Source organism: Solanum dulcamara, chromosome 1 (assembly GCF_947179165.1).
Source record: "Solanum dulcamara chromosome 1, daSolDulc1.2, whole genome shotgun sequence".
NCBI classification, from domain to species: Eukaryota; Viridiplantae; Streptophyta; class Magnoliopsida; order Solanales; family Solanaceae; genus Solanum; species Solanum dulcamara.
In genome coordinates, this window is record NC_077237.1 from 8,398,272 (window position 1) to 8,416,765 (window position 18,494).

Consider the following 18,494-nt stretch of genomic DNA (forward strand, 5'->3'; position numbering starts at 1 on the left):
AATTAATAAATGATGAGTGTTTTTATAAAAATATAAACGTTTGGAGTAATTTTTAAAATTTTAAGACTTCCTAAATATTAGAACTTGAACCAAGTTTTAGTTTTTTCTATAATTTGGAAACTTGAAATATTTGTCAAATATATTTGCCAAGTAATGAGAAATTATATGGCCAAACACTAGTTTTTATTTTTTTTCAAAAATTATTTGGGACCAAACGGCATCGAAAATAGGACAAACAAATTGACACGGAGGGAGTACAAAATAAGGGCATAAGTGCCAATAAGCCAAAATGAAGAACTAAGATGGACAAGGTGTAAAAGATCCGACCCATATAAGTACTAATCTAAAACTCTAGGGGTTGTGAAATGCCATTTTCTCAAATTTAAAGTATCATGTGATCTTTGTCTTCCAACTATGAACACTGAATCTGAGTTCCAAACCAACAAATTCTCCCAAAATTCGACACTCTGAACTCTGAAGCAACAAAAATTGTAAAAATTTGGAAAAGATTAGAAGAAATGGGGAACAGAGGCCATATTCAGTACAGGACGACAAGAAGAACATCCAATTTCTCAATCACTCTCTACATTTTCCTCCTTTTTGTTTTCTCAATGTTCGTATTCTTTTACTACAGTAAAGATATCGTAGAAGATGAACAAAAGCACGTCTTAGCATCGGAGAAGAAAGAGCCTGAATCCGAAGAGGTTGGTATTTATTTATTTTTCTGTTGAAATTGCTTAAAGTTTTCATTTTTTGGGTGTTTCTATTGTTTTGTTTAGCTTATCTTGCATAATTTGTTGATGGGTGTTTGTGAATTTGATGGATTGTGCTGAACTTTGTATGTTGCCTAGAGAGTTTCTGGATAAGTTGTAACTTTCTGCGAATTTACCTTCTTATTGCACCCAAGGGTGTGGTTAGTCACTAGCGCAGTCAGAATTTTCACTAAGAGCGGGTTGAGCACCTACTAGATATACGAAAAAAATTACTTTAACCATGTATAAAAAGGTGTAATTTTCCGCAGGGGGGGTCGGATGAACCCCTCGACTCTTGCTAGCTCTGCTATGGGCCTAGTGGTTAATGAAGTGGGTTGAGCATCATGAGGTCTTAGGTTCAATTCCCAGTAGAGATAAAAACACTAAGTGATTCCTGTTAGTGAGATCGTCTTCTATTGATTTTTGCAGAATGAAGACAATTCTGTCTGGGAAACTTCAAAGAGCGATGGTTTACATCCATGTATCAAGCCAACTGCAAAATACAAAGGTTAAACTCTACTACTATAGCTTGTGCTTCTTTTGCTACCTGCAAGTTAATATGGAAAAGACATCTCCATTGCCTTTTGGGAGCACTGATAGGTTTTTATGTTGTACAAGGGAAATACTCGATTTTCAAGATTTCAATTTGAGATTTTAGGGGTGGGGGGTGGGGTGTGCATTCATTGTTATTTTAAAAACAATTTTCTTTATGTCTTCTCTTATGGTTCTATCGGTTCATGCCTGTGTTGGTTGAAAGCTGAAACAACTGATTTCTCAGTCATTAAAAAAGAAAAAATATGCCTTTTCTGTTTTCTCTCTCTCAATCTCTTTGACATGTACCAACTCATGCACAATATGAACCTTTTGTATGCTGCAACTTTTTACGCGGAAAGTCTTATGCAGAATTTTTCCTTCTTGTCCAGCCGCTCTAGGATGGAATCGCTACTTGACTGTAAAAAGTAATGGTGGATTAAATCAAATGAGGACGGGTGTAAGTTTGATCTTTCCTTAGATTTCTGATTTCCATTTTCTGTATGCTACATAACCATTCTTGTTTTTAAACCACAAACTTCAAAGGAATTGCTTTCTTGCTATTCGTGGTATGGTTAGACGAGCTAAACGTATGGATCAGCTCAAACATGGAAATGCTAGTGGGCATGTAGTATACAATTCTACTTGCATATTCCTAGGGTATCATTTAAAAGTTGACATGATTGAAGATGAGCCATTTTAAAACCTTCAGCTTAGAAATAGATATTAAAGTAAAACAAATTAAAAGTGGGTCCTTAAAGTCTATACGCTGTTTGGAATGAATTCTATGTTAAGAAATAGCATTCATAGATAAAGGGGGGGGGGGGGTGAGGGGAAGTTAACAAGAAAAGCAGTCTCTTACGAAGTTGTGTTGCTGCAAGGAAATAGATTAATGATACACTAGCATTGTGAAGATTCTTTAAATTTGAGACATATTTGGGATACAGAAAAGCACTTTTCTCATTTATATTTTTTATCACATAAAATAATAATAACATGTCATATGAGATGAGAGTTAGATTTCTAAAACACCTAAAGCGTTGTTCCCAGCAAGAACAGAATGAAGCGTGATTGTAAGCTGGGCATAGTCTTGGAGAGAAATGGCGGATGTGGACCATATCTACTGTCTAGTGGTTAAGATTGACCTCGCCCAATTTTATTAGCTTGATTTCCTCCTCTATTCATGGAAAGTTAAATAAACATTCCAGTTTCTGTGGCATCATAGAAAATTAGATGTTAATTTTGAAAGCTAACTTCAAAGCCTCAAAACCCTAACTTGGCCAAAAAAAAACAAGTTATTTTGAAAACAGAGTTGCCACTTAATTTTTAAAGAAAATTAAGAAAACCTTTAATTTTTTTAAAAAGATTCAAACATAAAAATCTTTTCAAATTTCGAAGATTGAGTAAGGGTTCTTATTAACATTTCGAGAAGGTTTTAAGCACTCGAAATACCCATTAACACACGGTTATCCGTCGATTTAACTAAACAATGATTTGACTGACTTAATTGATTGAAGAACTTCTTGAATTTTTAATAAGTGAAAGGAAAAGCTCTTTTTGACATTTTGTTGAAAAGAAAAGCTCTTTTGGATTGGTTGAAAAGAACTCTTTTGAAACTCTCAAGACAATCTGAATTAATTTAAAACTTCAGTAATTAAGAAGAATAAAGTTACGAGGAAACATAAAAAAACATAGCAACTCAATGGGGATTCACATAAGTTAGAATGAAATGGTAGTATACAATACAATGAAATCAGGAAGAAGAGAAATTTAAATTTAAATTTAAATTGGGCTCCTGAGACCCAATCTTTGCTACTACGAGATGATCTTCAGGCTTAGCCTCAAAGAAAAAGGAAATCTGTTCTAAATTTTCTATTATTGCCGCCGTGAAATATTACGGGCCCTGGCCCATTTTTTGCTCCTGCTGATGTAATTTTGGCCTTTGGACATATTTAGCTTCCATTTTCGCACTGTTTAAGGCAGACACAAAAGACATGTATTGGACTTTAACGCCCAACATGAGATATGCAAACGGGAGATGGAGCCCAATTGACTCATTGATTCTCATGCGAAATTGCAGGGTTGCAATTTAATACTCCAATGGTGGATTATAAAACACTTGTGGAAAACTCATGATTCCAAAGAGCTAGATTCTAAAATTCGATCGGATCAATTTGCTTCTCATGATATGTGGTTGTACCTAAGAAAATTTAAGCCGAGGCATACCCAAGAATTCTTATTCAAGACATTCAATGGATTGAGAGATGAAAACATACAATGGTCAATCGACGATCTTATCTTGGGTGACACCGTAATTCAAGGCAATAAACTCCCTTTCTTGGTGTTCATTGGAACCCGACCTTATGTATGTGCCCGATCCTTAGACAATTAGGGGATCAAGCAAGTTATCCTTAAAACATGAGGGATGAAAAAGTTCATAACAGACCACGAGGATGTCCGAGTAGCATTTGCCAGAATGATTGTTTGAGAGTGGAAAACTCAAAAGATAGGTGGTAATACGGTCCAAAAAAGGTTCAATGCCAAATACAGTGGAATGTACAAAGAATGGTTGAAAAAGGACCTCGCCAGAACTATCAAGCCTAGGCAAATGTGCCCACTTGCATCAAAGATGTTGAGTCCTAGCATTAATTCCTACTCTTTTGGCTTCAAAATAAGTACCAAGAAAATGAGTTGGTACACCAATGTCAACACTTGGATGATGCATGAATCATAAACTACCTTAGGCAAGAGTTAAGAAGTGCGAGGCAATACATAACTAAATGGGATGATCGCATGGAGCGGCATGTTCAAACCATAGAGAAGATTGGGTTCGAAGACAAGGGTCGACTAGTCGGGGCTCACTTGGTGATGAGTAGATACTTCATTTAGCAGGGAAATATTCACTGCCATGAGAGCAAGAACTGATGAAGTGATGATCATGATTTAAAGCCTATTTATTGTCCCCTACGTGGGATTGCTTTTTCACTGTATTCTTCCCATTCACTAAATTGTATCCCCATTTGCTATATCATGTAAAAAACCCATATCTTTTATTTAATCAATGGAAGCATATTCTTGGGGATAATGGATTGGCTTAAAAATATATACATCCTTCAATTCGCTAAGCCCACCTTTGGCACAAAAAGGTTACAAGTGTAGGGTGTAGTATAAACTATTTATGTGCTACTTGATATAATTGTATTGTGTGATTATACGTTATTTTATTCAGAGTTATTCCACTCTTATTTTAAGAGCTTTTTAAGCATATATAAACCGATAATAACAAAGTCCGACCAAATATCCTCGAGTCTTGCCTGAGTCTCTCAGAAAATCCATCCACTCTTTTAAACTCCTAAGCCTTACTCTTCCATTTCAGGAAACGTTGAACTTGCCGCCTGAAATGGAGAGAGATTTGAATGCAACAATTGAGGAAATTGGAGAGGCTCTATTGAGAAGAATGGAGAGGGTCAATCGGGAGATCGCTGAGGTTAAGCAGAAAACCAGAAAGGTGGAACAGGCTAAAGAAGCCATACTCATCAAGATTGATGAGGTGGAAGCAAAGATTGCTGCCACAAGAGAGATGCTAGTCAAAGTTGACAAAATGATAGTTAGAGCTTTGAGCGAGGAGTCCTAAAGTGGCAAAAGACTATATCCAAGAGCTTGCTCTCGGGATATTCCTCTGTTGTTAATTCAGTGGAAGAGATAGATGAGATTGTGGCCAAATGGAACGAGACAGAGAAAGAACATGATCAAGAGATTGTTGAGCAAAGCGCCCCGCAGAATGGGGCCGAAGATGAATCTTTCAAAGTCCACTTTTGGAATTATGCTCTAAGCCCTAGAGCTATCCTTTGCTCCACTATCTACCAAGCTCTGCTAGCCATGGGAATTCTTCATTCCGTTAAGGGAATAGGTTCTAGCATTGATCCTGAAAACAAACAAAAAAAGTGTGCTTAGCATAAGAACTAGTGAGGCCACAATACCGATAATTGAGTAGAATTGAGGACCATAATTTATGGGATGGTAAAAAAGGGCAAATCAACCACATGTGGAGTCTCCGTACTATTGTCGCATGCGATCAGATCAAGCCAGGCCCTCTTGTCACTAAGGATATTCTAATTCATTGCACGACTTCACCACTATTACAAAGTTGTATCTTGATATTTACTCGAAGTTGGTTCAAGCCAAGATATTGATCTTGATGGAAAGGAAGAAACAAAAAGCCTCCTCTGCTTGGTCCGACGGCGATGGGATTTGCCTTTACCATGGCACAAAAGGCCATGATATTGATAAATATTGCATGTTCAAGCTCGACTTGGAGCACCTTGTCAGCATTGGGAAGGTCCATCTTGAGTTTCCATCGTGTTACCCCTGAAGAGCAGAAGATCAAGAGAAGAGCCAACCAACATTAAGAAGAAGCCTCGGGAGATGCACAAGTTTCAGTTTATGGAACTTTGTCCCTTGTGTATTGAATGAATGAATGAAAAAATCAAAGATCAGTCCTTGTATGTTCGAATTATGATGAGATACGTAGGCAGTCTATCCAAAGCCCGACCCCTATCTTTGAAAACTTTGTTTTCCCCAGTATACAAGGAGACTGGGAATTGCATAATGACTACATCAACGGATTTTGGGAATGCAATAGTTGAAGATGCAAGAAGACCAGGGCCCAACGCAAGTCAACCTTCGTGATATACAAATCCCAAATCAACAAAAAATTCTGTCCGTTTCATCTTTGTTTCACCAATGGATTAGCTTGTCTTTAAAGCAAGTGACACCTATGTGTTTATTTCCTGGTTGATATTTTGCATTATCTGTTATAAACCGGGTCGAACATAGTTACCTTTTTGAGTTGTTTTTCATTTACCAGGTAATTATAGAAACTAATCTATGTTGAAAAATTGTCCAAGCATCCCTATTTCACAAGGTCAAAAGCAAGCAAAGATTCCTTCCTCGACCAAAGTCTGTTTAAAGGAAAGGGAAAAATGACTAGAAATGATGAGGACATCGGTTTGACCGAGATAACCGCGAGGGATCCCCTCATAACTGAACAAAACGAGTTGATTGCGTAACTGGCACAACAAATTGTAGAGATGATAGTATAGATGAGGAGTGAGATGCAAAAAATTAGGGATTTGACCAACCTGGCCATTGCGGCTAATCCTCCCACTTAAGGCGACGAGAGGCCTCCATTCCATTTCCATCTACATAATCTACCAACATCAGAACACTTCCCAAATATTCCACCCATCGCTTCAATTCCAATACCTCCCACCATCGACCTAACTACCCCTAACCTATATCACGCTAGCTCCTTATATCAAACCCTACCTCTACCTACCCAATATCCAAATACTAACAATTCCCAAACTCTCCCTCCCACATATCAAACTCCTACCCCAAGCATGTAAAACCCTCTTGCCACCCGAACATTACCACTAAAAATTGCTTTCCACGTTCCTATATTACCAGTCTTATCCTTCCTTCACCGCACATCCTGAACCCAGTCACTACGAGGAAAAGGCGTGGAGGGCCAGGAATGAGAAGAATGAGCGTGACATCAAAGAAAAGGTCACCAAGGTGATGAAGGAGTTTCACTATTCCCCAGATATTGTCGATTTAAGTTACAAAGATCTGTGCGGCCATCTGGAAGGATCTAAGGTGCCAAAATTTAATACCTTTAGCGGAGGTTCCTGGCTCATTTAAGGGCTTACTGTGACCAACTCATGGGAGTTGGAAAGAATGAGGCAATACTGATGCGACTTTTCAGCCGAAGCTTAAATGGAGAAGCACTAGAGTGGTTTACTTCACAAGAATTAAAGCAATGGCCAAGTTGGAAGGGAGGGTAACACTAAGAAACTCAGTGTTGGACTCCTTACCCACCTTTGTGATGTCTCTGTTACCCATTCCTGCTAGTGTGGTGAAAAAACTGAATAGATTGACAAATGCAATAAGGAAGGGGGTTACAATCTGGTGAAATAGGAGGTGGCTTAGTTAAGCAAAAGTCGGGGAGGTTTGGGAATCAGAAATTTGAAGATCCAAAATAGATGCCTTCTGATGAAGTGGTTGTGGAGATTTGGTGAAGGTGAAAAAGCTCTCTGGAACGAAGCAATCATACATAAGTTTGGTCAAATAAGTCCATAGTGCTCCATAGAGGTAATCTGTACTTATGGGATGGCTGTGTGGAGGGAAATCAGAGCCTTATGGAGAAAACTGCTGGAACATTCCTGAATAAAAATGGGGAATGGCTTAAAAACCAGGTTCTGTAAGGATACCTGGATAGGTCAAATACCTCTACAAGAGATTTATCCTGACCTTATGGTGCTATGCATCAATCTTGAAGTAACAATCTCTGAATGCTGATCCAATCATGGATGGAATTTCAACTTTAGAAGACACCTCAATGACTGGAAGTGGAGAGGGCTGCTAGTTTCTTAACGAAGTGGATACCTTCTGTGGTACCACAATTTTATCTGATCGCCTAATATGGAAACATTCTGTGGATGGAAGATTTTCAGCAAACAGATTATACAAGTGGGAAAATAGTGTAATGCAAGAGGAAGGTCTGAGGATATGGAGGAATGTATAGAAAAGCATTGCACCTACCAAGGTGAAATGTTTCACCGGGCTAGTAGTAAAGAGGGCATGTCTTACTCATGAAGTTCTACAAAAGAAGGAGAGAGTAGTGGTGACAAGATGTTTTTTGTGCAATGAAATTGGGGAGACAAATAACCATCTTTTTTTGCATTGCAAGTTCACTGCCCAATTGTGGGATTTGTTTTTCAGTCTTGCGCAAACTGTATGGACAATGCCGAAGCATACAGCTGACCTGATGAGCTGTTGGATTAGAAGAGGGGGAGGCAAGAGCCAGGAAAAAATGGAGGATAATACCTTCTTCATGCATTGGTAAACAATATGGAAAGAGAGGAATGAAAGATGTTTTGAAGATAAGATTAAGTCCATCCATGATGTCAAATGGAATTGCTTAGTGACTTTATTTTTTTGGTTAAAGAAAATTGTATGGAGGAAATAGAAGAGTTGGGTTGATTTCCTAGGAGCACAGTAATTGAGGGTGCCTAGCAGTCCCTAATTGCTGAGGAATACCATAGTACTAATTATCAAAAAAAGTCTATCTGTTTTTGGCAAAATAGCTGAACTAAAAAATAAGACAAAAGGGTAGCATGATTGGCAAGAGAATCTAGTTTTTATTGAAGAAGTACAACTGGAAAATGATATAAGATTTACACTTTATTGAAGATGTAGTCATAGCTGAATTACTAAGAGCTAATTTTAGTAAGCTTCTAAGCTTTGCTAATTTGGTTTTTCGTTGGTAAGATCAAAGATGATTATGCCATGACTGCTTGAAGTGCTGACTCATGAATCATCATGTTGTTGGATGTAGTGACGTCTCATTATTGAAATGTCATTATGGTCTTTAAGCAAATATGTCCACATATTTATTAGTTAATGAAGTACTTTCCCCTTCAGTCTTAATTTGTTATTTTGCTTCTTTTTGCTTACAGATAGCTGACATGGTGGCAGTGGCACATGTGATGAATGCAACTTTGGTAATTCCTCAATTGGACAAGCGTTCATTCTGGCAAGATTCAAGGTCATATTTTGTTCTGTAGTGTATATCTTACAACTCACATGGCTTATCATTCTTTCAGAAATGTGTTTATGTATGTAATGTATTGCTTAGATGGGTGGTCTCCTTATGTGGACTTGGGCAATCCTCTTCACATGAGCTAGATTTTTAGGTTCCAATATTCATTTCTTTACACGGTGTCAGAGCAGTACCCATCACACCCAATGTTCAACAACAACAACAACAACATACCTAGTGAAATCCCACAAGTGGGATCTGTGGAGGGTAGGATGTACGCAGACCTTGCCACTACCTCATGGAGATAGAGGGGCTGTTTTCGAAAGACCCTCGGCTCAAAAGTCACAGTCCTAAGTCCCAAGTTCCAAGTAAGAGAGAAACAATATATATAGTATAATGACACAAAAAATAAAAAGCGATGCAAATTTTACAAGACAAGAACAATAACGATAGCAAAGTAATGTGATAATCAAAGGCAATAACAACACAACTATAAAAGCACTCCTAGACCTACGACCCCCTAAACCGACACACGGTAAGAAACCATTCTATCCCTACTAGCCTTCTACCCTAATTTGCGACCTCCACTCCTTTCTATCTAAGGTCATGTCCTTGGTGATATGGAGTAGCGCCATATCTTGTCTAATCACCTCTCTCTAATACTTTTTCGGTCTACCCCTACCCCTCCGCATAACCCCCAAATCCAACTGTTCGCACCTCCTAACTGGGGCGTCGATACCTCTCTTCTGCTCATGCCCAAACCATCTTAGTCTCGCTTCTCTCATATTGTCTGCCACAAATGCCACTTCCACCTTCTCCTGAATAACCTTATTCCTGATGTTATCACTCTTAGTGTGGCCACACATCCATCTCAGCATCCTCATCTCTGCAACATGCATTTTCTGAACATGAGAGTTCTTTATTGGCAGTACTCCACTCCATATAACAACGTTGGTCTAACCACCATTTTGTAGAACTTACCTTTAAGTTTATGTGGTACTTTCTTATCACACTGGACTCCAGAGGCAAGCCTCCATTTCATCTACGCTTCCCCAATGTGTTGTGTGACATCATCATCGATGTCCCCACTACTCTGGATGATGGATCCAAGATATTTAAAGCTTTCTGTCTTGGGGATAGGTTGAGTGGCAAACCTCACTTCCATGCCCTCTTCCTCCATCGCAATACTAAATTTGCACTCCAAGTATTCTGTTTTGGTCCTGCTCAATCTGAACCCTTTGGACTCCAGCGTTTGTATCCTAACCTCCAACCAATCATTAACTCTGTTCCGAGTCTCATCAATCAAAATTATGTCGTCTGCACATAGCATACACCATGGAGCCTCCTCCTGAATAAACTGTGTCAGCTCATCCATCACTAAGGCAAAAAGAAAAAGACTCAACACAGATCCTTGATGTAGTCCCATCTCAACAGGAAAATGCTCTGAGTCACCTCCCACCGTCCTAACCCGAGTCTTGGCTCCAACATACATGTCCTTTATCGCCCTAATATACACCATCGGGATACCTTTAGCCTCCAGACACCTCCAGAGAACATCCCTCAGAACTTTGTCACAAGCCTTTTCAAGGTCAATGAATATCATATGGAGATTCCTTTTTCTTTCTCTAAATTTCTCCACCAGTCTCTGCATAAGATAGATTGCTTCAGTGCCCCGACATGAATCTGAACTGGTTCTCTGAGGTTGACACTCCTCTCTATACCCTCATCTCCACCACTCTCTCCCAAATCTTCATAGTGTGGCTTATCAATTTGATATCCTTGTAATTATTTCAGTTTTGGATATCACCCTTGTTCTTGTACAATGAAATCATAGTACTCCATCTCCATTCATCAGGCATCTTAGCAGTCTTCAAAATAACATTAAACAACTTAGTCAACCACTCCAAATCTGCCTTATTAGTGCTCTTTTAAAAGTCCATCGAAATCTCATCGGGCCCGGTTGCTCTACCCTTCCTCATCCTGCTAATAGCACGTCTAACCTCCTCAACCCTAAAACACCTGCCGTACCCGCCCACAAATTAAATTGCCACGCTCCAGATGTCTGGTCTCCTTATATGAACTTGGGCATTCCTCCCCTCATGAACTAGCTTTTGAGATTGAGTTAGACCCAAGATCCATTTCTTTACAAGTTGAGATTGTGACTTTTTTTCTTGTTTCTTGTAAAATGTCTGATGAGTGCTTTAATCTCTACCAACTTCCGTTTTTAAAAAAAGTTTAACTTTATCTAAACATACTTACTCTTGTTTGTTCTAATGGGCTAATGTACAGTACATTTTCAGATATATTTGATGAGAACCATTTCATCAAAGCATTACGAGGAGACCTCATGATTATTAAAGAGCTTCCCAAAGAAATAGAATCTTTACCTCGAGCTAGGAAGCACTTTACGTCATGGTCAGGAGTGGGTTACTATGAAGAAATGACTCAATTGTGGAAGGAGCATCAGGCATGTAAAATCTTCTTTCTATCACCTTTTTTTTAAAGGTAGATTAGCTTAACCTCTCTCTTGCAATGGACCCCAAATGTTGCCGTCATGGAAAGTTGAACTGTATTATATATCTATGCACAACGTGTTAATAGTGTTCATGGTGGTCTCAACCATTCAAAATATTTCTCTCTTTTCAAACAGCATCTGCACAACAAACCCTCTGATGTTTATTTGAGGGTTAATTTTATAAATGGTCACCCAACTTTCTCATTATTAAACTAAAATCACTATACTATATTTTGTAACAAAAAAATCACTCAACTTTACTTAAGTATCACGAAACTCACTAAACTATTTTTTGTAACAAAAAAGTCTCAACTTTGCCCAAGTATCACAAAAAAATCATTAGGAGAAAACAAAAGAGACATTTTATATGATAATTAGGTAAAGTTGAATGACTTTTTGGTTACATTTAGTGACTTTCTGTAATACTTGGTCAAAGTTCAGTGATTTTTTGGTTAAGCAAAATAGTTTAGTGACTTTTTGTCATACTTGAGCAAAGTTGAGTGATCTTTTTTTTTTTTTTTGTATAACTATTTGCTGCAACATAAAAACTGCAGCTATCCATAATTAAAAAAGGGAATATAGGAAGATGCTCTGAACTGAAAACTACTTACAGATATCCTAGAACATCAACTAAGGATTCTATAACTTCCATATATTCATGTTTACACCAAAAATAAGAAAGGGCTAAATGCTTCATCTTCAGTTTCTGGATAGAGCTAGTATTGTCTTCAAGACACATTTGATTTCTCTCTTTCCGCACTGTCCACCAAATGCAAGTAGGGACAATCTTCCATCTTTCTTTCTGTTTTGAGTGAATGCTGTATCCGTTCCAGCACTCCAACTGTATCTCTTGGCATCACCCACATGATTCCCTTTAAATTAAGGAAAATCCTCCAAAGTTGTTCAGTTAACTTGGCAATGCAAAAAAAGATGGTTGATTGTCTCTGTACATATAACATCTAGAGCATAGGTGGAAGCCCTTTTTTGCCAGATTTTCATGAGTTAGGACTTCTTTCCTGGCCACGAACCAAGTGAAACTAGCAACCTTGAGAGGAATTCTGAACTTTCCAGATTAGTTTCCAGGGCCAACAACTAAGCTGGTTGTTGGAGTGATTAAACTCCTTGTAGGCTGACTTGACTGAGAATCTCCCTATTTTATCCACCTGCATACAATACTGTCTTCAGAGGCAGAAAGGCTCTTGAATAAATTGAGATGTTGTAGAATTCTGCCAAGTTATCTATCTCCCAATCATTAAGGGGTCTTCTGAAGCTCAGGTTCCAGCCATTATCAATCCAAACTTCTCCTACAGTGGCATTTTGCTGTTGGGTCATACTGTAGATAACAGGAAAGAGTTGCTTTAGTGGGTGTTTCACCTAACCAACTGCTTGAGTGATTTTTTTGTACAAAAAATAGTTTGGTGACTTTGGTGCAATAAAATAAAAGTTCGAGTGGCCATTCGTGAATCTACTCTGAATACATGAAAGTTGTAAGTAATATGATAAGTAACTTTCATTATGTTACTCGATTTGGTGGAGAATAAGGGACATCTTCACTAACTATTAGCAGAAAATAAATTAAAAATCTTGAAGTGTATTGTATCACTCCAATGCTCGACTCAAGCTGGTGCAAACATATCAATGAGTTACTACCAAAAACTTGCAAATATTAATCAGTTGAAGCCTTGTTGTACGTGGATTCATGGAAGGTATAATTCACTATTGGAATTTATTAGCCACAAAATTTTGATCTTTCTTTTCATTAGTCAGTTATTAAGGACCTTTAAAATTTCTTAACTACTTAAGCAGAGATAACATTTAATCCCAAATATGAAATCTTGAAGGGGATTTAATTTATCATTTTATTAACTTTATCAGTTTATGATGTTGATATTATCAGTAAAATCTATTATGAGAAGGGATGCTTTATTTCTATTTCCTTTTGTTTGTGGGACTTGATCCCATTTTTCTCTTGCCTTATCTACTAAATTATATGTCTGAAATTGAAAGTTGGCTTATTGCATATTATTGCAGGTAATTCATGTTGCTAAATCTGATTCTCGCCTTGCGAACAACGAACTGCCTCTTGATATTCAGAGATTAAGATGCCGTGTTCTGTATAATGCTCTCCGCTTCTCTCCTCCTATTGAGAGACTTGGAAAGGTTAGAACTAGGCACCATCATCTGACAAATATGTTAACAATTCGGGACTAGTAATTCTGATAACACCAGTGACTCTTATGGAGTTTTGAGCTTCCCTTTTGGATTGTCACACTACACTGAATCTTTTTTGCTGGCTATGGCATTTCACTTAATCTTCTGGTGTCCAAGTTTCCTTGTTTAAGAATGACATTCAAATTATGAAATAAATATTATGTATTAGGTGTAGGATTCCCATGTCAGTTTATGCAGTACAAGTTCATCTACATCATTTTATGTTTTGGATCTCATTTGCAAAGTAGACCTATAATTTCTCATTAATTAGGGTTTGTTACTAACATGATGATGATACCACAGAAGCTCGTGGAGAAGCTGCGAACCAGAGCAAAAAGATACGTTGCACTCCATTTGAGATATGAGAAGGACATGCTGTCTTTTACTGGTTGTACTTATGGTCTTACTGATGCAGAGGCAGAGGAGCTTTGGGTGATGAGGTCTCTCTCATCATCACTATCATATTGTCACGATTTTGCTATATATGTCTTCAATTGTGCTCACTGTATTATCTGCATAAAGGAGTGATAATCCACCTTCAGTCTATTTATTTTTCTGAGCCTAATGAGAAATTATTGTCTCATTCATGGTCTGTAGGTTATTTAGGAATGGCCAAAAATTCTTTGATCACAAGTTTATACAGGCTGATATTTAGAGCCTTCAAATTGAGTTCTGAAACTTCAGAATCCCTTCTTCTGTACAACTTATTCATACACAAAGACCCTTGAAATACATACTAATCTATGCATGTCAAGATGTCATCTATGTATTCTTAAAACATTAAAGCATCTGGTGTCTTATGTGATAAGAAGGTGTCACTTAAGACTTAAAGGTAAGTTCTATAGAGTAGTTGTTAGACCGGCTTTGTTGTATAGGGGTGGGTGGGTGAGTGTTTATGTTTAGAAGATGAAAGTTGTGGAAATGAGGATGTTTAGATGAATGTGTGGGCTTACTAGGAGAGACATGGTCAGAAATGAAGTTATTCTTGCCAAGGTGGAAGTGGCTTCCATGGCGGACTTGATGCGGGAGGCGAAACTGAGATGATTCGGGCATGTCAAGAGGAGATGCAAAAATGTCCCAGTAAGGAGGTGTGGTGTGAGAGGCTGACGCTGGAGGGCTTGAGCCTCGAGGAGAGGTAGAGGTAGCCAAAGAAGTATTGCAAAGAGGTGATCAGACATAACTAACCTTTAGCTTACTGAAGACATGAACCTTGATAGGAGGGTGTGGAGGTCGAGGGTTCGGCTAGTAGTAAATAGTTTCGCGTCTGTCTCTCCTGCTAGTAGTATTAGTATTATTTTCGGCATTTTTATTATTCTACTATTTCCTTATTTCTCATTCATAGTTTTCTATTACTATTTATTGTCTCTTATGCCTCTATTTTCTTACTATCCTGCTGTTGTTGCTAAGTCTTGATATATGTTGTGTTTTTGCTTTCTTTGAGCTGAGGGTCTATTAGAAACAACCTCTCTACTTGCCAAGGTAGGGGTAAGGTCTGCATACACTCTAACCTCCCCAGACCCCATTTGTGGGACTATACTGGGTATGTTGTTATTAAAGAACTGCTCCAATTTCATCTGATACCATGATTTCTAGTAATAGGGCAGACTCTTCTTAGATCTTTTCACTTTTCTTCTATTGTTGCAATGATCTTTAGAGTAATACCAAATATGTTGTAAAATATCTAATGTTACTCATCCTTAACTAGAGAGAATACAAATCATTGGAAGATTAAGGTTATCAACTCAACCGAACAGAGAATTGGTGGTTTCTGCCCTCTCACTCCAAAGGAGGTTGGATTATTTCTTCAAGCTCTTGGTTATCCTCCGTCAACATTGATTTATATTGCTGCCGGAGGAATTTATGGTGGTAACACTCGTCTCTCAGAGCTCAAATCTCACTTTCCAAATGTTGTTTTCAAGGTTTGTACCTACACCTGATCATTCTGTCTGTCTTGCAGCTCGAAGTTAATTTCCTTCACAACAATAGCGTATTTTACCTACCAAACCAAATGTCTTATTTATGTCAGGAAATGCTGGCAACTCCAGAAGAACTGAGAGGGTTTGCAGATCATGCCTCACAAACTGCAGCACTCGATTATCTAATCTCTGTAGAGAGTGATGTTTTCATTCCATCACACTCAGGTAATATGGCAAGAGCAGTTGAGGGGCACCGCAGATTCTTAGGCCATCGGAAAACAATCACTCCGGACAGGTACTCAAGCAATTAATGAAAATTTCGAAGTTGTTTCTTATTTGCCAACTTCTTCATTCCCGTTCATTCCCGTTAATTCTTTTTTCGACCTGCTTAAATTTTTTTTAAAAAATTCCTTGAGCCGAGGTAAGGTTAAGGTTTGTGTACACTCTACCCTCCCAGATCCCACTTATGGGATTACATTGGGTATGTCATTGTTCATAGTTGCTTCTGGTTGGTATGGAGTTTCAGTGAGTGTGGTTTGAGGTAAAATTTTCAGCATGATTTTTTCAATTTTAGAAGTGTCAATTTTCAATCTAAGCTTGGTATTTTTCTTTTGAGATGTTACAATCGCCTTCATTTAGAGCACAAATCAACTATCCTTCATATTTTAATGCTTCACAAAGAGGCTATGAATACACGGGGTAGAAATAGCTGAAAGGTTCACCTAGAAATGAGGAAGTGCTATGACAACATGAAAGTTGGCCCCACCGTGACTGGCATGTTAGAAGTGCTGTTTGGCAGAAGCGGATGGAGACTATTAGTACCGGGTTCATATGAATCCAGTTCTTTCAATGCAGAATATAAATTTATGCGTAAAAATTTATGAAAATTGCAACAAATAGTAGACATGAACCCATAACCTTAAACAAATGATGGGCTCAATTGAAAATCCTTAAATATTGAACCCATTAAGCTTAAATTCTGGATCCCCTTCTGTTGTTTGGAAAACAGTTCAATATTCTCATAGGGAAGAGTCATATAGAAGTCTTTAGAACGGTTAAAATTGCGCAATGTAGATTAAGTTTTGTGGCCTTGGCTTCTTCATCGACATATTAATAGCAACATAGTTATTTGCTAAATCATGCAGGAAAGGCCTAGTTGAAATATTTGATAAGCTGGAAGTTGGTCAGCTTGATGGAGCATCATTTTCACATCTTGTCAGGCATTTGCATAAGAACAGGTGATATACATATGTAATGGCTACTCACATTATCGGCTGCACTTGCTGACGTAATTGTTTCTGTTGAAAGCTTATTCTCTCTGTTTTCTTACTTTGGTGCAACAATAAGCCCTAGGAGTAATAACTGGCAGGAACCGAACCATTTTATGTTGGATATATATCACCTCCCACATCGATTGTACATGGCTTCTAAAGGGGGTCATATGGTCACCCCCAGCACACACACACAAAAAGAACTGGGATTCTTTCTCACAGTATCACGTATTGGTCCTTTCTCATAATCATTTTCTTTGCATTCTGGTCAGTGTTTATTATATATTTGTTTTATTGCTTTGGAGCTACCAACTCCAGCTTTATGCCAGCATCTCAGTCTGTTGAGCTTACTCTCTCTGTTTCAAACCCCCATTCTTATTTTCTTGAACTTGTCTCTCATTCCAAGTCCACTCTTTCAGCTGTTGAATCTTAGTGAGATCCTTAAAATTTAGTCGAGAGTAAAACAAGAAAATCTAAAAATAAATAAGTAATCTTAAGTACATGTTTAAATCTGTAAATGATTTTGGATTATTTACCTATTCTTTAAGATTTTGGTTTGGATACTATATTCTTTCACATTTTGTCATGCCACATTTTCTTCGCATTCTGGTAGTACATATTAGATCATTCTGATTCAGGCAGCAGAAATCTAAATCTAAAGCTAGAAATCTTGTCAAAGTATTTCCAAAGAAAAATGTTCAATACTCATTTCAAAAACTTTCTTGATTTAAATTTTTTTTTCAACCTGTTTCTAGAAAGTTACTCCCTCTATTCAATATTAAGTGAATTTTTGGGGATTTTTTCATTGTTCAAAATAATTGAATTATTCAAAGTTCAAGATAAATGTTTGAAATTTTTTCCATATTTGCCTTTTCCTTTAATGAAGTTTATATTTTCAAGGAATTAAATTGCACTACTTGGGAAAAAACAAAAGGCAATAGTGAAAAATATGGTTTAAATTATGTCCTGAAATGTTTTTCTTAATGGGTGTGCATTGCCTCACAAATTCACTTAATATGGAATAGAGGGAATATGTCACTGGTAAAAAACAACCTATTGTAAACTGTTTTGGAGGGAATTGTAAAGCCTCAACAATTATAACCATGTTGAAGTTTGCTTGATAACTGATAAATTCCAGACCTTTAATTAAATCATTACGCATATTGCAATTTATAGGCAAGGTGCTCCAAGAAAAAGAGCTGGTGCTCCCACGGGTGTCAAAGGTCGAGCAAGGTCAAGACTAGAAGAGTCATTTTACCAAAATCCTTATCCAGAGTGTATATGCAGTTCAAGAACCAGAGTAAGAAAATAAAAGGGGTACTGCTTGTCAGCTTCCAGCCAGCAGGTCTCTATTGTTCTCAGTCATCTAAATTTCTGAAATCATATATTTTCTACCATCTTATTTGGTTTCAGTTTCTCTGTTCCTAATTATTTGTTGGCCAATTTAGCTAACTTTTGTTTTCTTTAAACTAGTGATTAAGTATCTTGGTACATATGCATTATGATTCTCTTGTCCATCTTTCACCCACTCCTCGGTTTCTCTTCCACCAATTCTTTTTTCATTACTCATCTTTGTAAACAAATGATGGTATATTGGAATTAATGAGCAAACCTGTTTATTGTCCTGGTAAATTGCTTCTGGGGTACCTAAATCTTCAAAATCATCTCTTCTTCCTAGTTTTTTAAATTTTTTTA

General features: G+C 37.6%; 1 protein-coding gene across 1 annotated transcript; it reads left to right on the forward strand.

Annotated features, from left to right (window-relative positions):
• Positions 1-368: 368 nt before the first annotated feature.
• Positions 369-18,431, forward strand: LOC129900887 (O-fucosyltransferase 38). The gene is made up of 11 exons (XM_055975972.1): positions 369-704; positions 1,182-1,260; positions 1,676-1,743; positions 8,804-8,892; positions 11,176-11,353; positions 13,433-13,561; positions 13,916-14,052; positions 15,318-15,531; positions 15,639-15,823; positions 16,674-16,766; positions 17,976-18,431. Exons 1-11 carry the CDS (start codon positions 519-521, stop codon positions 18,109-18,111), a joined length of 1,494 nt encoding a protein of 497 aa, XP_055831947.1. The 5' UTR covers positions 369-518; the 3' UTR covers positions 18,112-18,431.
• Positions 18,432-18,494: the final 63 nt, after the last annotated feature.